Raw genomic sequence first — 24,577 nt, 5'->3', positions numbered from 1 at the left:
TTCCCTTCTTATTGTGACTCTACAAGGAAGTGTCATTCTCCTTAGAGCCAGCCAGCAGTTGTGTTCATGCAGCAGACCAGGTGCCGCTCAGCCCTGCACAAGTTTGCAATTCCAACTCCATGTGCTGCAGCTCCCCTCACTGCTCTCTGGAGCTGCTATTTGAGGAACTACGGGAAAAGAGCTTCTGACCCTTCCTGGCCTTACGCAACAATATTCCAAGTCTTTATTAGACTAGGCTAGAGGCTTTTATGTTTTGAGATGGGAACACAAAACCTATTTGCAACCTGGACAGAGATGCATCCGTAGTTTTCTGCTGCATTTCGCTCCACTTCAACCATGCTACAGCAGCATGGTTGGAAACTGTTGAGGAATCAGGACCTGCTCAGCCAAGCAGGCTTTATTTAAAGTAAGTCTGGCTGTCAGGATGTGATTCCCATCAATCAGAGGACCTTCATCCGGCTCTGTCTGTCTACACTGTCTGTGTTTCCTCCCAGGCAAACACTCTGTCTTCTTCAGCCTCATTCAGAGCATTACAGAGTAGCAGAAAGCTGATTTGTTTCTCCCCCACCACTTCAATAACAAAATAAGAGAAAACAGGAATTGATTAAACAGCTGAGATTTAATCAATTTAGTTAGGTGTTCTAAGTTTTACCTGTCCATTACAATATCCACAGTATCCTCAGTCATTCTTCAATGCAACAACATACGTAGATAACAAATTGATCTGCATCTCCAGTGAGATGCTCTGTCTGCTCTCTTTAAAAAAAAAATAAAAAGGCTACTGTACATGGTGAGCACGCTGTCGCACTTTAAAAGGTAGGACTCTCGTGTACAGCCAGAGTATTGGTTCCAGCTATTGAATGCCGGCGCTTGTGCTATTCTTAAACTTTCTGTGACTCGCTCACCCTCTGTGCTCTCAGGAGAGGAGAGAAGAAAACCTAACTGAATATGTAGCGAGGTATATTTACTGAGCGCGCTCCTATAAAATAAAAAAATCTAATTCCCTGTTTTAAAAAAAAATGGCTGGCTAAAGTGCATCAGTGATCACTCTGACTACATTCACAAACACTAAAAAAACAAATCTCCAAAGTCTCCCTTCAGCTGCCGTCTTGGTTAGACATCTTCTGACAAACTAAACTCCTGTTTTCTGCCACCTGCCATGCACACCCTTTCACCTCCCCTCTTTCTCCTCCCCCTTCCCCGGCCAGACTCCTTCCATTCTCCTCCCCCTCGGCCCCCCTGACCTCCCCGCCCCTCCTCCCTCCTTCGCTCGCTCCCCAACAACTACCAGCCCCTTTACATTTTAGGCGTTTAACGGGCCCTCGGATCGAGAACGGCTCACAACAAGTGCATAAAAGTAGCGCAACCTTGCCCTGCAGCCCCCAGCCGCCCCCTCCCACACACTCACACATTCCCTAATCCACACTCTCACTACTTTCGGCCTGCGCCCAAGAAGGCCCTTCCCATTTGCTTCCATCCATGAAGACTTCGAAGATTTTTCACCCTCCTCCTGTCCTACTTCTCTGGAGGTGTTAGGGTTCCCCTCAGAAGGTTTTTTTGGTCTTAAAAGAATGCAAGTTCAGGAAGACTACTAAAAACCTGCAGGTTCAGTACATGTAAATAAATACTACCTGAAGAAAGAATGTGCCAAAATATCCAGTAATCCCTTTACATAATGTAGGCGCATTTATATAAGTAGTGATGGTGTCATTTCCAACTACTGGCAATCTTAAGCAAAGCAGAATCCTGCTCATAAAATATTATTTATTGATTTTCTTCCATTTCCACATGAATACAACTGTAGGTGATGACATGTGGGTGTTTTAATAGTTGATTAAATATTGTCTGTGCTACATAATAAACTACTTCTAGTCATTTGTACATAAGCAACATCCACAACCACTGTCTAGAAAGAAAAACCTGACATGCAGCTCTGACTGAAAAGCTCTGGCTGTTGAATTTGTCATGATTTCGTCCTGTTTTCTGCATTCTGTCCCTGCAGCATGTGCTGCTTTCAGTAAGGACCCTCCAGTCGTCTCCAGGTGTCATTAGACATTCCACATCTCACGGCGGTTTGTGTCTCTGTCTTCTGTTTTTTTATTGTTTAATTTACCAAATCATGTTTGTGTCTTTTTCCTTTACACCTCACCTTTCATCACTTATGAGTTTGTTATATGCACCTTGGCATCTCCCATTATTCTGATTAAAACTTGCACTTTTTATTTATTTTTAATGATGTAGATTTGTATTAATATTAACTGAAAGCACTTCATGTCAGCTTCTGTTATCTTAAATGTGCTATATAATCTAAAGGTGACTGGATTCTTCTTCTACTTTTGGTCTGCCAGGCTTCAACACACACAGACATACATGTGCATGCATGTGCACACCCTCTCCATTTGTCACACACACATGCACCAGTTCCCCTCCTCCGTTGGAGTTATAATTAATCCAACTGCTCCAGTGACAGAGCAGAGTAGTCCTGACAGATAAGGTTTCAGCTGTTGGCTGTTCGAACTCACACAGATCTGTGTGAATCTGCAGCCATGTGGTCTGCAGAAAAGCAGATTTGGACAATAGTTATTGCTAATTTGCACTATTAAAATTACTGCATGTGAAAGTAGAAAATAATAATTTTGCAGTCTGTTAATGCTGAAGAGCAAGATGTGATGTCCACATTATTCAATGACATGTTTTATGTGAGTCTGAAAATGGTTGTAATGTTTATATGCATAAAATCCTTCAGGTTTCTGCTCATTGAGGTAACATTATGTAAGTTAAAGTCACTCAGGCTACAAGATTTTATGCAAATAATTATAAATAGTCAAATGAAAATTTTGTTACTGTGATTTTGTGAGTGGAATAATGAAGCGCATGTCAAACTGTTTACATACAGAACGTCCTTCTATGGCTTTTATCAGTTCCTCCTGAGTGATCTATTGATCCCCATAATGAGAATTGAACTCTTAATTGATGTTTTGCAGAAGCCTCCTTGTCAGTCGGTGGTTTAGGACCTGGCTCTCACTGAGGCCTAAATCTGTTCAGATGAGGGAAGCATTTTCCCATTTTAAGGCTGGATGAGGCCTACTAGCAGCAAATCTATAACCCTGCTTGGTAGCAACTGGCGTCTCCCCTAGAAACCCCCCAGTGGCCCGCGCGCTCCTTATACGGCCCTCTAGGTGGGACTGCGGGGCTCGATGGGAGGTCAAAGCGACAGTTCCATATATGGCGCACGCTCTCTGCACATCGGGGGTGCGCAGCGTCACTCCTGATCCCCGTCCTGCAACCTGTTGGATGGAGGCGCGCCCTCCTTCCCACCGGGAGGCGCGCCTCCTTGCTGCTCCCTCCCCACCCACTCCTCAGCCTCGGCCTGTCAGCCTCATCCTAATATGGCAGAGGGCCGGGATGGGGGCCAGTGCTGAGGTTTGTGAATGGTGGAGGTTGGGTATATAAGGTGGACAGGCAGCAGACAGGACCGTAGCTGGTTCAGCAGCAGCACTGGTTGGGTCATTCTCTCCGAGCCGCAGACACACTCCTAAGGTAAGACCCAGCGAGAACCTGCCACTCCTGCAGCCACTCATCCAGGTTGGGACAGCAGACTAGGCCTGATCCATGCAGGGAACCACTGGAGCATCTACTGGAGCAGAAGCTAGGCAGTATCCCAGGACAGGAGGCCTAGGATGAGATACTGCTAAAGGCCACATGGGCATCTTCTTTGGAGGACAGGCTAGACTGTAGAGACCAGAGGAGAACAACTGTTGGTAGCTGAGGCCTGAGAGAATACATAGAAATATTAGACAATAGAGATCTGAATTATCAGGTCTAGAAATTCTGGATAGATGAATTATTTTCTATGCTAGATAGAGCAGATTACTGATAGACAATTTTTTTCAGGGCTGTAACACTGACTCCTGAAAATCAGATCAATTTAAAAGCCAAAATAGTCTCTCAAGATCCAAAAATGAGACAGAAAAAATGTAGATTTTGTTAAATTTTAGCACATCTTAGAGCACTGATTTTGCTTAAATTTTTGAATAGGTTTAAATTCTACAAATTAAAACATTATAAACGACAGATCTTAGTCAGATCTTGCCAAATTCCGACTGACATCTGAAGCAAAACTATATTTAAGCTTTACATCCATCACTTTTAATGATACTTTTTGATTCAAACAGGCCTATACGTCATGCGTAATGGCCTGCGTCAGTGTGCCATGGAGACATTTAGCGCAAGCCATGGGCCTGATCATGTTCATGCTCCAGTGGGTTCAATTATTTTTAGTTACTTAAGTCTAAAATTAAGACACCTGGTATGAGTTTTCAGGAAACTAACGCGTGAAGCAAAGTTTTATTTTGGAAGCAGTTCCTGCGGCATACAGTATGTCGCACCATGGAGATTTGATTCCGTGACACTAAATATTTTTCTTCCGCTCCTCTCAAACAGAAGCCAACATGTGTGACGACGAAGAGACTACCGCCCTTGTGTGCGACAACGGCTCCGGCCTGGTGAAGGCTGGCTTCGCCGGAGACGATGCCCCCAGGGCCGTGTTCCCCTCCATCGTCGGCCGCCCCCGTCATCAGGTAAACAGCGGAGAAAATCCTCCAATAGGTTAGACTTTGAGGGAAAAGACCAATTGGCAGCAGTGATTATTTGACACTGAACGCAATTAACACACCTCAGCCAATTTATCTTGCAATACAGATAAATGTTTAAACTAAATTTAAAAAAGAATAGCTGAGCAATCTTAGCTACGGTATTTTTTGACAGAGGTATCCTGCTGGATTTACTCTAAATATTTGGCAGACATTTAATTCTTTCAGTGTGAGAGTGACAAGTGATATCAGCGTGGAATAATGTACCTTGAGCCATGTAGTTGTGGCTCTCTTTACCTCCAGCAATGTGGCCTTTGCCACTTTGAGTCTAAATTGGTCACAGGTGAACTGACAGTCTTACAATTGCTCTCTGTCTGTCTCTGTGACTCACGCTGATATTTAGCACATTTACGCAACTGTCACTATGCCCGTCCAAAGATTTTTAATCTGTCGGAAAAGGTCATACATTTGTATGGATTATTTGACGTCCCCGCTAACCTTTTACTTATCCCTTTTCTCTTTCCCCCCCTTCAGGGTGTCATGGTCGGTATGGGTCAGAAGGATTCCTACGTCGGCGACGAGGCCCAGAGCAAGAGGGGTATCCTGACTCTGAAGTACCCCATTGAGCACGGTATCATCACCAACTGGGACGACATGGAGAAGATCTGGCACCACACCTTCTACAATGAGCTGAGAGTTGCCCCCGAGGAGCACCCCACCCTGCTCACTGAGGCTCCCCTGAACCCCAAGGCCAACAGAGAGAAGATGACCCAGATCATGTTTGAGACCTTCAACGTCCCCGCCATGTATGTGGCCATCCAGGCTGTCCTGTCCCTGTACGCCTCCGGCCGTACCACCGGTAAGACCGACAGCAACAAACAGCTGCCAGTCACAGCTTCCTAAACACACATAACACATCACCTTATCATAGAATAGAATGCACTTAACACTTCTGACTGATAAAATTACAATGCAAATGCAACACATATTAACTGAAGTGTTAATGGGGCATTTTCCCATTTAAAGCATTTTACGCACAACTTTTACGCACAGTCGACAAGCCTTTCTGCGACTGTTTGTTCACGTTTACGGCTCTTATGAAACTCAGTTTTCCAGTTTAGTCACACTTTTACGCACAATACTTCATAGGATTTTTGTCAAACGGACTTTGCTAAACTCCCTCCTTGCCTCTCTTAAGGTATTGTGCTGGATGCTGGTGATGGTGTGACCCACAATGTCCCAGTCTATGAGGGTTACGCCCTGCCCCACGCCATCATGCGTCTGGATCTGGCTGGTCGCGATCTGACCGACTACCTGATGAAGATCCTGACTGAGCGTGGCTACTCTTTCGTGACCACCGGTGAGGAACTCAGCCAAAAAAAGGATATGGAGGGGAGGATCTAAACAAAGGCTTATACACCACTTTTTAAACAGATACTAGCTGGCGAAATATATTATGAATTGGCATCAAAATTTAAATTTTCTTTTATCGGCATATGTGGAATAATTTGTTCTGACGACTGATGTAAAATCGACCCACAGCATCAGAGATTTGCGCACAAAAACAAAAGCTTTAACCTTTATACTTTTAGGTACATTTTTATCATACCTCTGTGCGCCTTGTACCTGGAAATAATGCTGGGGATACTATTTTAATTTGTTTATTGAAGCAACGAAAAGGAGATGTATACATTTCTGTAACTCAGAGTAAAATGTGTAGTCTAAGGCTATAAATTACTTTGTTATTACGCACATTTTGTCTGTGGTCTCCACTCTGACACTCTGAATAATCTCATCAACTTGTCTCCCCACAGCTGAGCGTGAGATCGTGCGCGACATCAAGGAGAAGCTGTGCTATGTGGCTCTGGACTTCGAGAACGAGATGGCCACCGCTGCCTCCTCCTCCTCCCTGGAGAAGAGCTACGAGCTTCCCGACGGTCAGGTCATCACCATCGGTAACGAGAGGTTCCGTTGCCCAGAGACCCTCTTCCAGCCTTCCTTCATCGGTACTTCAGATATTCATTTATTTCTCTCATAAATACACGAATCAGACATATAGAGCCTTGCGCCATGCTGGGTGCCCCTCTCTTAACACTTATTCCTCTCATCTGACTAGGTATGGAGTCTGCTGGTATTCATGAGACTGCCTACAACAGCATCATGAAGTGCGACATTGACATCCGTAAGGATCTGTACGCCAACAATGTGCTCTCCGGCGGTACCACCATGTACCCTGGTATTGCTGACCGTATGCAGAAGGAGATCACTGCTCTGGCCCCCAGCACCATGAAGATCAAGGTACTTGAAACTTAAATATGAGACCTAAAAGCATAACTTCTTAAACAGAAACTGATATATTTTACGCGTAAATTACACAATTACGCACGATTCCACTTTACTGATCCACTCTCTCCTCCTCCTCTAGATCATTGCTCCTCCCGAGAGGAAGTACTCCGTCTGGATCGGTGGCTCCATCCTGGCTTCCCTGTCCACCTTCCAGCAGATGTGGATCTCCAAGCAGGAGTACGACGAGGCTGGCCCCAGCATTGTCCACAGGAAGTGCTTCTAAATCCTCCATCTTTTTCTCCAGCTTCTCCATCACCACCAGCTATCTGGAGATCAAGCAAGGAGGAGGAACAACCTCTGCGGCACAGCAACACTCTGCTGTCAATGGACTTTCTGTCTGCGCTATTGACATTCATATGCATTTTTTATCCTTTTAAAATGTGCATATTTTATAGCTGTCTGTTGTCTGTGTTGCACGGAGAAAGGCTGTGAAAACCATCACTGAACCATGCATCCACCAAAAAACTTTAATAAAAAAAAATAACAACATGTTGCCCAACACATGTGAATGTAAGTGTATATACATATTGATAATTTATTAAAGTCCATTATTTGGTATATTTTGCCCCTGGCCTTCATTTTTCATATTAGAGGGACAGTACCATATAAACAAAAGCTTTTTGGTCAATATTACACTAAATGGTCAAATGTGGGTGATTTTTAGCATTTAAAAGATACCTTCAAACTGAATTTGCCTTCATAGCCACACAAGTAGGCTACAATGGCATCTTAAAGTACCTACAATGCTTAATAACTCCAGCAAGAATCAGGGAAAGATTGGTAAATTAATCAAAATAATCACAAAAATTGACCTATGACAAACTTCATCCCATATAGGCCAGCTGATCGGGTGAAGGGTGGACTTCATACATTTCAATAAGAGTATTGAAACTGATCCCTGGATCATTACTGGATGAGTGAGAGGAAGGTGACTTTCTGTCCCATCAGCTACTGTATGCTGGGGGGTGCTGGGTGAATGAGGGGGTAAAACGCGACGCCCTCCAGCTCCGACAGTCGGAGTTTGACTTGCCAGGAATGCGCCAAGGCAGCAGCAGCAGCTCCGCTTTAGACTGACCCGGATCAGTAGCATTGGACACCTGACACCCGGCTCTGAATCCCGTTGAGCTGCCTGCCCTGCGTCTCCCTCGGCCCCCAGACCATCTTTAGACAAAACCAGGCTCCGTGTACAGTTGGGCATCTCCACAGCCCTGCCTTATATGCATAGAAGCTCACCCGGTTGTCTGGGCTGAAAGGACAAAGGAGGGCGCAGGGCGGGTCTGAGGTTAGGTGCGCACATTTGTCCTTTTACGCAGCCAGTAATAAGGCACCTTTAAACCATTTTCTCCCGCTCCGGTATTTTCACGAGGTCCCTTGAAGGCATCAGTGGTCAATTAAAAGTACAATCTACCCCAATTTAAGAGAAGACACCCAGTGAATCCCCTTTAAAGGTTTGACTTCATGCGTCAGTACAATGAAACAAATTGTCCTTTCCTCCTCTTTTCCCATCTGACAGAAATCATTATCAGCCAAATGCTGGGCTGCATTCCTGACATCCCAGCCCGGGCCACCTGTTGCGGGTGTGTTTGGCTTTTTAAAAACGTCTCCAGGCGGGCGGAGCTAAGCTGGGAGACGCAGCCTGTGTGATTACAGCAGCGCTGTCGGTGAAGACCATCTGTTCTGCTGCGCTTCCGTGAAATCCGAGTCCAGTGTAAGTATATTTACTGTACATAAAATTAGACTCTTACCGCCCTGAATTTCTCCTGTCGGGCTGTGCGCTGTTGTTGACCAAAGCCGAGGGATTGTCAGCGAGATTTAACGTTTGCTGGGCTATTTCTGCGAGCGCTGACAGGCGATTATCAATGCACCGTATTACCATATGATTAACAGACATCTATACATAACATGGACACATTTATCATGAGGAGGTGATATAGTGCAGAGCAATAAAATAAGCAGTACATTAACACTGTTGCCGCGTAGTGGCGCAGACGATATTGCTACATTTATAAGCAACCTGTTTAAAGTGCTGGGGGTGCAGATCCACCGTATTCTAGCGATTAAAACTAGATTATAATGTGTCAGGTGAGCAGGTTGGGGTAGCTGTGGTGTTTTCTCATCAGGGCTGCGGCTGACCTTTCATCTAGTGTTCAACACTGCTTTTACCACCACAGCCAATCAGAGCAAGAGCTGGCGCCTACGTAATCACGTTCAAGAAATTTCTGCTGCGAACGTCGTAACGGTTAATCAGATCTTCACCTGCGGCTCCCTTGTAAAGGAAAACGCTGAGTTCATTTTCTGAGCGGTTGCTTTGCTTTGTAGTTTGACCAAAACTAGACTCTTGAGTTTTTTGGTGACCTGCAGAGGGGAACTACAAACCTTCTGTGACTGCTAACACGGGTAGGAAGTAGGCGGGTTCTTGAGGCAGAGGGGGAAGCCCTGCTGCTCTTCCATTGGTTTTAACTGCTTCCACATTATGGTTTAAATGTCTGGCGGTGAGGTTGCACAGTGCAAGTAGGTACGTTGTTTAGGTTAATACACAATGTTTTCAGTGTAATAGTGTATGTCATTATTGTCGTTCACTTCTGTGTGTGTGTGTGTGTGTAACAACATTTTTAGCAGAATTTTCAAGCTTTGTTGTCTGTCTCATTTCAGTTTCCTAAAAACCGACAACATGGTGACGAAGAGGATCCGCTCGGAGTACATGAAGAAGTTCAAAGACCCCAAATGGGAGACTTACACTAAATGCTACGAGGAGATGCTGAAGTACCGGCTGACCCGCAGGCTGCTGGAGCACACACACAACCCCTGGTTCTGGAGTGGCTCCGACACTGATTCAGACTCCGGAGGACGAAGCCCGGCCACTCCTCCTCCACCTCCTCCACCCAGCAAGAACCAGGTAGGGGCCGAGGAGCTAGAGGAGTGTGAGGGGGCGAGGAAGGAGCAGCAGACCTCCACCACAGGCCCTGTACCCAGGCTCCCTGTCCAAGAAGAGGAGGAGAACAAGAACGGATCTGCAGGCCAGGGTAATTATGAGCTACAAAAACAACACATTAGGCAAATTTTTGTGTTGTTTTGAAAATTGTACTTCAGTATTACATTACTTGGCTTTCTTTTTGCATCAGCTCTGCTCACGATGACATCAGCTATGTGCCATAAACACCAGCATTTTTTCATTTGCAGCCATTGTTGGATTGTTATTGATGTTACTACTGTGACTATTTTTCAGAAGAAGGATAATAGAGGGCAGGAGGCCTGTGCTTTTCATTCAAAATTGCAACATTTTAAAAACTCTTTGTATTGTAGCAAATTTGCCTTCAATATTAGATTGTTTAGTTGCCTTTTGTAAAGTTTTTAAGTGTTTAAGTTATATTACCATATAGTTTTGTGCTATATTATGAGTATGTAAGTAGCTGATTTGAGACCGTGTGTTTTTTATGATGTAGTGAACTTTGATAATCTCACAACAGGAATGAAACAGGCTAGTTATTACTTAACTTAGCTCTTTGTTAATTTGTCAATGGGACCAAACTTTATAATGTAGCTCCTGTTCATTCTGTAGAGACCTACATTTTCCAGATGTTTTTGTAGTTGTAATTGGTCATGTATAGCAGAAATCAACTGAGCCAAAATATTCATTTGGTCCAGGATGGTATCATTCAAAATCTTCCTGCTCCAGAATTTTTAATCAGTAAGGAGGAAGAAGTGGAGATTTCGAATTGCAAAGCTTCACAAGCCCTGAAATTTGACAGTACAATCTGGTTTAGTGAAAAAGGAAAAAGTACCAGATTTCATGAATGAGTTTCTACAGGTCCCCTCATTTCAAACTAAAAATTATATATTTACATTACATTGGTATGGGGCTGCACAGTGAGGTAGTGGTTAGCACTTTCGCCTTGCAGCAAGAAGATCCCCGGTTCAAATCCTGGGGTGGGCCTGGGATCTTTCTGCATGGAGTTTGCATGTTCTCCCTGTGCATGCGTGGGTTTTCTCCGGGTACTCCGGCTTCCTCCCACAGTCCAAAAATATGCTGAAGTTAGTTGATTATTCTAAATTGCCCGTAGGTGTGAATGTGAGTGTGACTGTGATATGTAGCCCTGCGACAGACTGGCGACCTGTCCAGGGTGTCCCCTGCCTTCGCCCGAGTCAGATGAGATAGGCTCCAGCACCCCCCGCAACTCTAGTGAGGATAAAGCGGTGTATGGAGAATGGATGGATGGATTACATTGGGATACATGCATGTTCTTCTATAGTATTATACGTTGTTACTCCCTCCTCAGGCTCTCAGCATGATGGTGCCGAGGAGACAAGAGTGCTACAGGAGGAGAGGGAGGAGCAGAGAGCCAGCAGCCAAGGCAGCAAACCATTAACAGCTCCTCACAGAGACAAAGGTGATCCAGAGTAGAAAAGTACTGACCCTGAGAGTAAACAATCAATTTCAAATCAAAATTGCAATTTGAGACAGTACAATGTCTCAAATTGACAGTACAATACAAAGACTGCAATTTCTGATGCATGTTGTGCAGCATGTCTGACACAGGGTTTAAATGTTTGTGACAGCTTTTCACCAGCCTCCTTGTGAGGTGGTTCCATTTTTGATGATGTCTTATGTGGAAATACTCAATCTCATGTTTTAAATCTATTATCCAATAAATATGGAACCTAAGCTTGACTTTTAAAAAAATGACATTGCAAATCAAAAATATCAGTTGCTTTATCTTTCAGACAAAGTTGCAATTACATATTTTCGTTCAGCCCTACTGTTCTTAGTTAGAATATAGTGCCTATCAGATATGTGTGAAGCCTGAAACTTCTTCTTCCTATTGAACCCATTTAAACATTTTATTATTAGCAAGTGCAATTACCCTTCATGCTGCCTATTTCTTCTGGGGCCTGCTGTTGGTGATGGTTTAGTCTCTTTGTCTTTTATTTCTATAGTGAAAGACACTGGAGGACCCCAACCACAGCAGAGTAAACCCTCCAAATCCACAAGACAGACTTGGCGCTCCCAGCGGGTCAGGCCTGCACCATCACGGCAGCCCAGGGACGACAGTAAGGAGAGCAGACATCCTTTTGCTCTGTACGGCTCAGGGGAGAAGGATGCAGACATGGCAAGCAGGAAGACGCACAATGTTGGCCCTGCAGCTTCGACTAAAGAGGTAATCTTCTACACATTGTTGTGTCGATGTGTGGATGTAGAACCAACAGCAGAACCTGACCTTTAATGTTTTTTTTCTGGTAGATCCACGAATCGGCTTTGCGTGCTAAGACCAGGCGGGAGGTGGAGCGTCAGATCCAGACCCAGCGAAGTGAGCGCCGGAGAGCTAAGTCTGCTGACCCGGACAAGGCCAGGAAGCTGGTTCAACCCGAGTACAACCCCTGGCTCACTGAGTACATGCGCTGCTTCTCTGCTCGCTCCCGATAGGACACATACAGTAAAAACAACAGGATAATTCTAGACAAATGTACAAATATAAAGCCGTCATTGCCTCTCAAACACTTACAGATGTAGAGTGCGGTGTGGATTTATACAAAGGCTCCTAAATGTGTATAATATTCTCCCATTCAGGATGCAAACTGACAAAATCTTGAACATTGAACTTCACTGTGTGGCTTATATTCTCTCAGATGTGTACTGTCACATTTTTATATACATCAGTTTTAATAAATACAGTACAGTAAGAAACATTTTAAAGAACAGAAGATATTCTTGAAAGAAACTATAGTAAATGAATACATCTATAATGTGCAAATATATAAAGAATCCAAAATGAATTTTACAGCCATACTTTGATGCAGACCCTTTAAACACATGCTGTATATGACGTGTCCATATTTTTATACGGAGATATCAAACCACAGTGGAGGCACAGTGTCTGACTAGATGAAGTCCTGCCGTTAAAACACTGCAGATGTAAAATGAACAGTTATGGAAACAAACACACAGTCACATTATTTGTATTCTAACTTATTGTGTAAAATGGCTTCAGCGGCTAAGTTTTTCCTCAAATTTTTGCCGCTTTCGATGTTTCTAGGCATTTTCTTTTCTTAGTACAGTGCAAAGTATTTATCAACACAGAAATATGCCTAATAGTGTTACAGCTTTAGATTTTTAGGTTACTTACTGCCGTGAAGTGGTTCTCATTTGTGTAATGCTTGATGGATTGATCCTATGGGATTTGGTTTAGATAGTTAATCACTCTGTACTGACGGTCGAAATCACACTTGTGTGTTGTGGCACTTGCATTTCCTAATGAGCTCATGAACACTTTGACATGTAGTTGATGATTTGTAGTCAATATAATGGTTTTATATTCAACCGCCAGATGCTAACTATGTACTTTAAAGCCACTGGATGAATGTGAGCAGTGTGTTTCTGTGGATACTGTAGTATTTGTTTTATACATCTAGTGGTTGTGGGACATTTCTCATCAGAAAAAAGTGTAATATTAAAAACGACATACATGTAGTTTAGATCACTTTCAAAGAAGAACAATCAAATGTTTGTCGAGGCCAAACTTCACACTGAATCAGCTTTAGAGCCAAAAAGAGGACATTAAATGATGCTGAAATAACCTGTAGTCAGAAATAACTAAGTATGTTTTACCAATTTACTGTTTAGTTATGACCAAATCAAAACTGCACTTTCATAAATTGTCACCTTTCTGAAATAATATCTGTACAAAATTAACTCAAAGCTAATTTACGTAATTTATATGTGAATGTAGTGAACATCAGATATTTGTACTCACGTAAGAAAAATGTGACCTTTTGCATTAGAGATTGGATCTCCTCATTGCTATAAAAATCAGTTCTAGTAACCATAACATCAGCTATGTGCCATAAAGACAAGCATTTTTTTTCCTTAGCAGCCATTGTTAGATTGTTATTGTTGTGAATATTTTTCAGAAAAAGAAGAGAGGGCAGGAGGCTTGTGCTTTACATTTAGACTTTTAATGGCTTTTAAAAAAAGTGTTTTATAGCAAATTTAGGTTCAGTGTTGCATTAAATTTTCTTTTTGTAAAGTTTTTCAATGTTTTAAGTTATACTGCAATATAGCTTTGTGCAATATTCTAATGTAAATGACTGCATTTGAGCCAGTGTGTTTTTATAATGTAGTAAACTTTGACAATCTCAGAGATCAGGAACCAAACAGGGTAGTTATTACTTCACCTAATTCTTTGTTAGTGTGTTAATGAGACCAAACTTTATAGTGGAGTTACTGTTTATAATGTAGAGACATTTTACCTATACTTTCCACATGTTTTTGTAGATGTACTTGGTCATGTGCAACAGAAATCCACCAAGACAAAATATTCATTCGGTCCAGGATGGTGTCAGAATGTAGAATGAACCAGAATGTTTAATCAGTAAGGAGGAACAAGTGGAGATTTTGACCAATGAAGCACCAGAAGTGCTGAAGCTTGACGGTAGTCTGTTTTAAAGAAAAAGGAAATAAAGTACTAGATTTCATTCATGAGTCTCCCTCATTTCAAACAACTAATAAAATCTTAAAGACTTAAAGAATGTAAACAACTTGAATACTGTAAAACTGCCTAAATTGTCACATTTTCATGTTTACATATGAGGCTTTTAATATAATCCATGTACATAACTGATGCTTTAGAAGATTTGTTTGGCTTAAATGATAAAGCTTATAATAAAGCATTTAATAAATCACTTTTTTACCTGTTTGTCTCTGCACAAAGTGACATTCTTTGGTTTAAATCTCATTTGGCATCAACAACAACAGACGTCAGTTCTTCCTCTGGCACGTTCTGGCGTCTCAGCGGCTCATAACAACATCATGTTTGTGTTTTCTGCTTTCTTGTGTGTGCTGTCCATTAGAGCTTAAAAAAACCGTTTGAAAATGATGGAATAACAATTCTGGATTTGCAGTAGTTTTTATTTTAAAAACATATGCCTTTTGTCATACACAATAAATTAAAAATCTATGATATTCATAATGACAACAGAAAAACGGACATACATAAATAGAAAACAAAAGGACCTGATGAGATAAACACAAGACAGGAACCTGATGTGGAGCAGCCAAAGCCACCATCAGATATCAAACACATGAGGATAATTTAATGTGAAATACTTCTACCGTTTGAAGTGTGCCTAATTTAAAAGTCTAACTTTTAAGGGATAAAAACTGCTTAAGGTAAAAGCAATAATGACTTGTTGCAATGCTTGAATGCACCAGAAAACAAAAAACATGCCTCTGAATCAATCTGTAAATAAAAAAAAAATCCGCATGTAACTAGCGTTTCATGTGGCAGAACAAGAGACAAAAATAAATAAAGCACACATTAGAAAGTTTTGCTAAATCTTCAAATGCTTTCAGTTAGTATAACCCCACAGCTGGCAGCGTCAGTCAGTCTCATGTAAACAGGCAACATTTAGAAGTGAGAAATCAGTCTTTGTCATGAATGGAATCGTTCTGATAAAGGTGTGTTACGCCACCATGTAACTCAGTGGCGAATCCTGAATCTGCCACTGTAAATCCAAAAATAACATCTCACACAAATGACTTCAACAAACAAACAGAAAGCCCAGTGCTTTCTCACAATATTTCAGGCTGCCTCGGTCTGATTTTTTTTGTCAGCATTCATCCTCATAATGATAATAAAATCCACATCCACGATACACATGATTGCTGAAAACAGTACTGCTCATCTGTACTGCTCACAAGTTGCCAGTGTATTGTAGCTTAACATGATAATACAGTGGAGCATGAAACAGATGCTGAATATGATATCGACTTTAATATACATATATCTTCATAATGAAATACTCTGATATTCTGTTTGAGAAAACATGCGTCAGTCTCTATATACAGGAACACTGTACAGTGTGTAACGATGCTGCAGGAGGACCGGAGGAGAGAGAGGAGGGATGTAAACAATGCAAGAAAGGTACAGATCGAGGGCCAGAGGGCACAGCAGGGAAACTGATAACATGTCATTTGGTGGCAACTTTGCTCAGAGAGAACTTGTATAAGGGGAAAGCAGAGCAGGCATACAGAGAGAGCAAAATGTACAGGCAGTCTGTGAACTGTTAGTGGTGTGTTTAAAACAGCTGAGCAGGAGGTTAATAGAGAAAGAGAGGTGCAGTGAAAAGGGAGGACTATGTAGTTAAAGGTTACATAATTCTTCTTAGATGACAGAACTGATACCTTGCATTAGTATATCAAGCTGAAGTCAGGAGGCAGTTAGCTTAGCTTAGCATGAAGGTTCGTGTGATTCGCTCCAAAATTCCACGTACCTTTAACTGAAGCCCCTTTCAAACATGCACTCCTATCCATTAATCTGATGGCATCCAATCATGTTGACTTCATGGCTGAATGATCACACTGGTGAGTGTTTTGTAAGCTACTAGGTCGGATCTAGTAGCATTTATGTGTCACTTTCAACATGGCACATGGCTGAACTGCATGCAGTCACATTAATGGATAGGGAATGCACAAGATTATGACATACCAACAGCTCAATCTTGTATGTATGGTAAGTATCGTGTGTGTACAGTGCCTCTCTCCATCACTATTGTGGGTGTCTCCAAACGAAGCAGTGAGGAACATTAATGTAAATGTGGTCTTTGTCTGAACAACAGAATGCAGCCAGCAATGTTACTTATTGCATGTATGAAAAAAGCTTAAATAATGTGTGATATCTGCTCAAAATGTCGATTGCTCCTTTAAAGCTGCTGTCCGGAGTTTCCGTTTGTTTTCAATTTATGTATCATTTTTTAACAAAGCTTAAATGTGTTAGTCTAGTTCGATACTATAATATAAAGTTAGTATAACGCGATATGAAAATTTATTCCTGAGCTCCGCCTTCCTCTCATAGACCCCCATGTTATTCCAAAAAGCGCCGGTTGCTGCCGACCAATCAAGTTCGAGCTTCAGCTTTGTCATGCTGTCAATCAACGGTTACGCGCACAGCAAGCAAGCCCATGCAGAGGTGGGCGAGCTACGCACTACGCAACCGCGCGCACATTTGTTTTGCTTGTGGAGGAGAGAGCATCAGGGCTCAGCAACTTCCAGAAAAGTTACCAATCCCACGGCTTGTCAGGCCAAGAGACTGCAGGACGTTTTTTGGCTCGGGGTGCTCGCGTCGCTCCCCGACCACGGCCTCCATAGCCCGCCTGACGGCTTCGTTTAGATGCCCGACCTCTGGAGGAAGATGCTGGGGCGTCTGGGACACACTCTTCGTCAGAGGAGTCATGCAATTCTGAACTCTAGCTAGAAATAAATAAACAATCTAACACATATACACGCGTAAATGCACTAAGTTTGATAAACAACGTCATCGAGAGGGATACACGAGTGTAATCACATATTGAAACTTTACTCGTTCGTCCTAGCAGATTCATGTTATTTTGGTATTAGGACAAGTTAGACTCAATACAGCATTCTAACGTAATTCCTTTATTATTTACTAAATGTACTAAATGCAGAAGAGGGGAAAACAGCAAAACAGGCGAGATGCTGCAGCACTCCGGGCACTCCTCTCATGTACTGCGCGCGTGCACAAATAAAGGGGCGAAATCAGAGGGAGGGACGGTGGGACCAACAGCGTTTTGGGAGACGCTGCGATTCAAACTCCGGACAGCAGCTTTAAGTAGTGCAGCCAGAAGCTGGACAGGAACCAGTAGGAAAACAAAGTGTGAAAAGCGGCGTAGGCAGGTGTGAAGTAGAAAGGTAGGAGAAGCTAGTCAGTAATTCACATCCTGGCTGGAGGACTGGGGAGAGTTTGGTCCAATAGGGGGGCAGATTGTTGGAGGGTGGGCGGTCTCTGGTTACCTTGGAGATCTTCAGAGTTCTGAGAGGGGGCGGGGCTGGGAATTCTGTTCAGTTCTCTGCAGGTGCAGCCATGACAACAAAGGTTCTGAAGGGTCCGTGCAAAGGTCGAAGGTCAGGGAGGAGTCACCAGCATAGCAACCTGAACCCAACATGGTCGGGTTTCCCGTGGCTGTTCTTCTCCTGGTCTTCACAAACCTGTCACACAGAACAGCCGTGAAGCAACAATGTGGGGGCAGAGAGCAGAGGTGCCTCAACAATTTGTACTCAAACGCCTAATGAGCAGTTCTCATCATTACTGGACAAAGACCTGCAGAGATACTGGAAGCACCAAAATAGCATCAACTAACTAAAAGCTATTCTCTGTGTAGCCAAAGCCTGATGCAGTTTGTTCCTCTGAGCCACAGAGCTCTATTGTCCAAAAAATGTTGAGAAGTAAGTCAGTGAGTCACACTGTTGCATTATGTCACCCACAAACACACACTTCATCAGGATCGACACGTCTACTGTCATTCATTCTGAGTCAGTCCCACATCTCACTGCTGGAAATCCTCATGAAACAGACAAAACCTGCCACCCAAATAACTGCTGTGTGAATAGTGATAAAAACTACCAGGGTTCCTGCAGGGCATTTAGAAGCATTAATAGCCATTAAATTGATTTAGTGAAAATGAAGGCCTTAAATGGCATTAAAAATCATTAAATTTGATTCTCAGGGGCATTAAAAATTCTTTGTGCAGTTTTCAAGAAAAATATTTGATAATAACAATATATAATTATAGACTGCGATTCATCAGATATGTGCATCTGCATAAACATGGCGAAGCATTGTGATAATTGTTCCAGCCAGTCGGGTACCGGCAGGCTGGACCAGGTATAGGAGAGCTGGGAAATGTAAATTCCAGCAAAAACGGCTAGAAAACGTGGAATTCAGAAAATAACTACAGCCCGTGGGTGTTCAGGGGTGGTTTCCAGATTCAAAAATAGTGAAATGTAGGAACAGTTTTCATAGAAAAATCATCTTTTACAAAAAAACAAACCTGTGTAATTTGTTGAGTTCACGGTCACGGCATTAAAAATTTTACAGTAGAGCATTAAAATGGCATTAAAATGCATTAAATCTGACTGGCTGATTTCTGCAGAAACCCGGATACAGTTCCAGCACATGTTTTGGTAAATTATTTATCCAATTTCTGAATTTAAGATTTATGTCTTCAGTAGGAGCAAATGGCCATGGAGCTGAGAGAAAAGGTGGGAAAGTGAAAAAGTACTAAGACACAAACAAATGTTGGTTTTGGTTGTTTCATGAGATTTGATGACAGCCACAAAACATATACCTCTTCCTATAAGTCTCTAATTAATGACTATCAGCATTAAAAACCTCATGTATCTTAAGGAGGCATACAAGAGTGCAACCTCTGACAAGTACTGAAGCAGAAAAAATTAGGATTCTGACTGAAGCAGAAATGCCCCCAAAATCGCTCCACTGTCACCGGATGACTGACATAAGCGTCGCAGACCAACAGTGAACGACTATCTGAGAGATGCCGCAGAGAGAAATGAGCAGCATCTTAAGCTGCTTCAGTCTGCTTGTACACAACGACTCTATCATTGTTGTATATCGTGCACACACTACACAACTCTGCTGCGTTCACCTTGTCTGTGTACGTTACAGGATGTGTCCAACTAGCAGCCGCACTCCTGGCTGCCCTGTGGCTGAGCACGACGAGGAGAACGAAGCTGTCGTAACGCAGCGTCGCCATACTGGATACCTGAACCCATCCTCTCTGGATCCAGCTCCCCTGAAAAGAGAAGTGAGAGTGAAAAGAGTGCAAAGACTTTTACTCACTTAACCAACAAACACACAATAATCCTGAGCTTAATTCTTATTAGGGTTGTCACAATATCACATTTTAATGCCACAAGTAAGTTAGTAAATAGAATTCACAGTGATGACATTATTGTGATAATTGTAGAAAATGTAACTTAATAAATTGTATTTGTATAGCACTTTTCTGGGCACTCAAAGACACTTTACAGGCAAGTAATAAAAACAAGTAAACAAATAAAATAGAGCAGGTATAAGAGCATACAACAGTTAAACATTAAAAGCGCACTTGAAAAGGTGACTTTTTATAACGGATCTGAATGTGTGGAGGTCTGAGCATCTTATCTTCACCTTATTGTGTGTTTAGTATCTATTACAGTTACTGCTCTGTGTCGTTTCACTGCTGAAAGTTCAAGCACATAGTCACTGTCACTGTATTATTTACAATAGTATAATGTCTCTATTATTAGTATGATATCAATGATAGTATATCGTAACACTCCATTTCAAATGATCTACTTTGAATTTAGACATCCAAGTTTTTCTTCTGCTACACCTTTAGTACCATTGTTGTACCGTAAACTCATATATATATATATATATATATATATATAGCTGTTATTTTTAAAACTTTGTTCCAGCTCAATGATGAGTTCATAGTCTGCTCTCGTAACTGATGGAAATATTGTTTGTTTGTGACTTGAAAACTCTGAGGACTATGAGGCAGCGGGGTCTGGAGTCATACCTAAGCCTGCTTGTTGATCTTGTTAGCATAAGAAGGGATTTAGACTCGGCATTGTCAGTTATGGGTGAAGACTGCAGCTCCTACCTGACTCTATCTTGTTGAGGATTTTCCGAGCGCACTGGACGAAGGCCTCTTCAACGTTCTCCCCTGTTAGAGCGCTGGTCTCCAGGAACATCAGCTCTGTGATACAAACAAGTGTTATCCGATTACAGCTGCAGCTAGTGTATAAGCTATGTCAGTCAGCATACTCTATTTACAATGATCAGCATAGCAAAAACAGTAGTAAATTGCTTATGACATGGCATAAAACAATGCCTCCTCAGATGTTAACAGTTTTTGTCATCGAGAATCCCACCTGATCAGCAAATGATCTCACCGTTTTCCTGAGCAAAGCGGGAAGCCTCCAGAAATGTGACCTCCCTGTCAGCGTCCAGGTCCTTCTTGTTCCCACAGAGAATGATGACGATGTTTTGACTCGCCAGCATCCTGGCGTCACTCAGCCATGTGGTCAGAGCGTTGTATGTCTCTCGACTGCAGCATACAGAGAAGTAAAGAAAAAGAAGAAAGACAGGAACAGATTACATTTTATGACTGGATAGAAAACACAAATTAACAAAGGACTTTACAGAGTCACACTGTGTGATACCTGGTGATATCATAGACCAGCAGAGCTCCTGCTGCTCCTCTGTAGTAACTCCTGGTCACAGACCTGAGACATAGAATGAAAAAACGCAGACAGAATACGTTACATCGCTATAAAAGTTAAGTTGTTAATCATAGCCCCTACTGGAAGAAGAAAATAATTAATTCAGGGACAGTTTGATTTGTCACAGCAGAAAGTGGAACAAATTATATTACAGCTGTGTTACAGTTGTCACTACAGCACAATACAATACAACACAAACAGCTTTACTAATTCCAGCAGGAGCAATTTGTTTGGAGCAGCTCGTTGTACACAGTTATAGTAACATACAAACAAGTAACGCAATACAATGCAAAATCTGGCTTCTGTATTTAATACCCACCACTCAGTGATAAAGAATCTATTTGCTCAATAATACAGGACTGCAGTGTCACAAAAAAAATTTAGCTGTTACACCTGGCATTTATACACAAGTGGTAAATTACAGTTCAACTATATATATCTTCTTCAACAGAATTACATGCGTGCAAACAGGTAACTCTGTTTTCAGAAAACTCATTTTTTTATTATTTACTTGAGATAATAACAATAATAATTTATTTTTTCTCTCTTTTGTTGTGTATTTTCTACTGAGTCAAATCCACTCAGTTTCAGTTTGATTGATATCATCTCAAGTAAACAATAAAAAAAGTTTTCTGAAAATTTATCAAAACGGAGTTATCCGTTTTTGCAAATGAACTCTTCAATTGGTGGGGTTTGAGGAGTAAATGTGCCAGTAGTTCTTGGGGTTGCTTCCTACCTGAACCTCTCCTGTCCTGCAGTGTCCCAAATCTGCAGTTTGACCATTTTGTTGACCACACTGATGATTTTAGAGCCAAACTCCACTCCAATGGTGTGGTTGGATTCATCCTTAACTAGAAAACAGAGTAAAACATGGAATCATGCCATCATTATTCAATAACTCAGATGAACTGCCAACGCTACATGTTTTATGTAGGTATTAAAAAACAAAAAATCACTATCTGGTCTGAACACATCTCTACAGACACATCGTTCTCTTTAAACTATGCTAAGAAAAGGATTCCAATTATCACCTCTAAATATGTGTCTGTTACTCATTAACACTTGTTTCAACACATTTACAATTTTACTTCTATAGTCTGCAATGCAGTGTGAATTACTACTGTGTAACTCTCCCCTTTGTCTGAAGTATTACCAGTAAATAGTTCACCTGTAGGATTCTAAAACATGACAGTACCTGAGCTAACATTACAAAAGAAAACGTGTGAACAGTAGACAATGAAAGATTTGCTGCAGGGTCCTGACTTACATCTCTTCTCTATAAACTGGTGCAGCAGACAGGATTTGCCTGTTCCAGCGTTCCCAATCACTAGGAATTTAAACAGGAAATCTGCAGAAGGAACACAGAAATAATGGCTCATGTACACAACATGGGATTTATCGACTGTTACGGCATTCACAGCTGCCATAACATCATCAGACAACATTAATCTTTACAGTTTGGGTTTCCAGCCTTTAGCTGGAAGTCTAAAGTTTGTGTTTTCTATCACAGCAGAGATTCTCACACAGAGCCAGAGTGTATAAAGTGGATCAGAGGATTATGTTTTTATTCCACCAGGCTGTATTATAGATGAAAGTCTCACTGTACAGTTCAAATCTAAGCTTGCTTGTCTGGTACAAACTGCCACAAAGGTTACACAGAGGAATGATTATGAGTCCCTCCAGTCAGTGTAAGATCAATCTGTTTTCAGACAAGCACAGACAATACTGTCTGACTCCTCTCATATTCTCCACTCTAGCAGACAATACGAATTACCCAATGTAAAATCTGTCATTTTAAAAACTCATTTGTGTCTTTCTCAGTTAAGATATTAAACGATGCTGATTGAAGCTGCATGGGTTGAGCAAAGTGTTTGTTGTGTTCTAATTCCTTTTTTTTTTTTTACCAGTGGTTGTGTAATTTGTGCAGTAATAGAAGCTTGCAATCTGGGGTTGTGATTGAGCAGCACTTGAGTTTAGGACTGTAGAATATACCGCTTAGTACAGCATCTTGCTCGTAATTACTTAATAACCACGTTTATGTGTTTATGTTAAACTAGAACTAGCTACTTAATTATGATTACGTTATGATCCCTGCTTCTGGCTCTTGCCATTCCTCCTTTTCCCTCTTTCCTTGTCATTCATTCCTGTATCTGTCTTGTTTGATCTGTTCTCCTTTGGCTCCCTCTGTCTGTCACCTCTCCCTTTTGTTTCTCTCGTCCCTTTGTCTTGTCTCTCACCTGTCCACACTCAGCTGATTACTGCAGTGTGAGTCACCTGCAGTAATCAGCTCACCTGCCGGCAATATCTCCTGCTCGCTACTTAAACTTTGCTCATTCACTCTATCCCCGTCCGATCATAGATTCTGTTTCCCACTAAACCTACCACCTCTGGACTGTTTCAGTTTATGGACACTTCTGTTCCCCCCTCTTGTACTCTGTAGTGCACCTGTCTGTTTTGGAGTTACCTCAGCCTGTTTGTTCATTTCCCTGAGTGTGAGTACCTCTCCTTAGCTCTGTTTTGTCAATGCTGTTTGGTTTATAGATCTCTGTTTTTGTATTCCTGGTGTTGGTTCTATTGTGTTGTATTCGAGTGTTGGTGAGTTTTGCTTGTAGAGTTTTCATAGTTTTGGTTTGGTTCTTTCCCTCTAGTTCTGTTCTCCATTATGTATTAGTTTAGTTTTTAGGTTAATAAATCCCTTTCAATTATCAACGTGTCTGCCAGTTTGTGAGTCTGTGCTTGGGTTCTTCAGTCTTAACAGATTATTGGAGTTTACAGCTCTTCAATACTGATACTCCAAATTCCACATGCATGACATCATAAACCACAATACAGCTTAGTTGTGTACTGCTTTCACATGGCTAAAAACAATCTGACTTCTTTCATAAATGCACAAAACCATAACTCCAGCTAGTTGTAGGGATATAAATAAACCCTATTCTGTGGCATCTATAAATAAATCACTGAACACCAGCATATATACACGGTGGTTCTGTGTAGTACTATCCCAGCTGCACTTCAAAATAATAACGGTCCTAAATAAAAATGGTGAAGCTAGAGCAGCAGAGCCTCAGTGAGATATTCAAGCAGCAGCTCCATCATCATCCAGCCAGCTGTCAGCCTCCTGTCCGGTAACCTCTCAGCCGGTTTCTGACCTCGTCAAGTCGGTACATTTTGTTTCTACGACGCCAGTGAACTCTACCGTGAAACCTCTGTGGATTTGCTCCCGCTGACACGGCACTTTTAAGGCCAGCAGCCTCTACTGAGGCTCGGTTAGCCCGTCAGCTATCTGTTTACGGTGAGAAAAAGCTTCGTGGGCACACCTGCCTCATCCCCGCTCGGTGGCTGCGGGAAGCCGTTAAGAGCGGCCGCTCGGCCAGACAGCCTCCTTACCGTAAGACTCCGACATCGCCAGGGTGGCGGTTTGGCAGCCAACAGAAGGAAGGGTGGGATAGAAGTTGACAGATGGATAGCTAGCTAAGTAAAGGAAAATAGTCCTGTGGAGGATTTCCGCGGATTCCAGCTGATTTTCCCCTCCGACTTCCCGTACGTGGTTGTCTCA

At 42.1% G+C, this 24,577-nt stretch overlaps 3 protein-coding genes across 5 annotated transcripts; 2 read left to right on the top strand and 1 right to left on the bottom strand.

Annotated features, from left to right (window-relative positions):
* The first annotated feature begins 3,391 nt into the window (after positions 1-3,391).
* Positions 3,392-7,496, top strand: acta1b (actin alpha 1, skeletal muscle b). Its single transcript, XM_022193558.2, has 7 exons — positions 3,392-3,540; positions 4,444-4,580; positions 5,127-5,451; positions 5,791-5,952; positions 6,407-6,598; positions 6,709-6,890; positions 7,018-7,496. Exons 2-7 carry the CDS (start codon positions 4,452-4,454, stop codon positions 7,159-7,161), a joined length of 1,134 nt encoding a protein of 377 aa, XP_022049250.1. The 5' UTR covers positions 3,392-3,540; positions 4,444-4,451; the 3' UTR covers positions 7,162-7,496.
* Positions 7,497-8,513: 1,017 nt separating this feature from the next.
* ccsapb (centriole, cilia and spindle-associated protein b) lies at positions 8,514-14,615 on the top strand. Of its 3 annotated transcripts, none has more exons than XM_022193555.2 (5): positions 8,514-8,646; positions 9,591-9,961; positions 11,216-11,326; positions 11,874-12,094; positions 12,178-14,615. In XM_022193555.2, the coding sequence occupies exons 2-5, from the start codon at positions 9,610-9,612 to the stop codon at positions 12,358-12,360; spliced, it is 867 nt and encodes a 288-aa protein (XP_022049247.1). In that variant the 5' UTR covers positions 8,514-8,646; positions 9,591-9,609; the 3' UTR covers positions 12,361-14,615. The 3 variants fall into 3 exon arrangements, with proteins under 3 accessions (XP_022049247.1, XP_022049249.1, XP_022049248.1); XM_022193556.2 differs by lacking the exon at positions 8,514-8,646 and adding an exon at positions 9,197-9,453; XM_022193557.2 differs by lacking the exon at positions 11,216-11,326.
* A 205-nt stretch (positions 14,616-14,820) lies between these two features.
* rab4a (RAB4a, member RAS oncogene family) lies at positions 14,821-24,565 on the bottom strand. The gene is made up of 8 exons (XM_022193554.2): positions 24,409-24,565; positions 22,286-22,366; positions 21,755-21,869; positions 20,959-21,021; positions 20,689-20,843; positions 20,397-20,492; positions 19,395-19,541; positions 14,821-17,937 (listed from the first exon to the last, which is right to left on the bottom strand). Exons 1-7 carry the CDS (start codon positions 24,422-24,424, stop codon positions 19,426-19,428), a joined length of 642 nt encoding a protein of 213 aa, XP_022049246.1. The 5' UTR covers positions 24,425-24,565; the 3' UTR covers positions 14,821-17,937; positions 19,395-19,425.
* Positions 24,566-24,577: the final 12 nt, after the last annotated feature.

The sequence above is a fragment of the Acanthochromis polyacanthus genome, chromosome 2 (genome assembly GCF_021347895.1).
Source record: "Acanthochromis polyacanthus isolate Apoly-LR-REF ecotype Palm Island chromosome 2, KAUST_Apoly_ChrSc, whole genome shotgun sequence".
Taxonomy (NCBI): domain Eukaryota; kingdom Metazoa; phylum Chordata; class Actinopteri; family Pomacentridae; genus Acanthochromis; species Acanthochromis polyacanthus.
The sequence above is the reverse complement of the archived record's forward strand: the minus strand, read 5'-3'. Positions and strand labels throughout refer to the sequence as shown.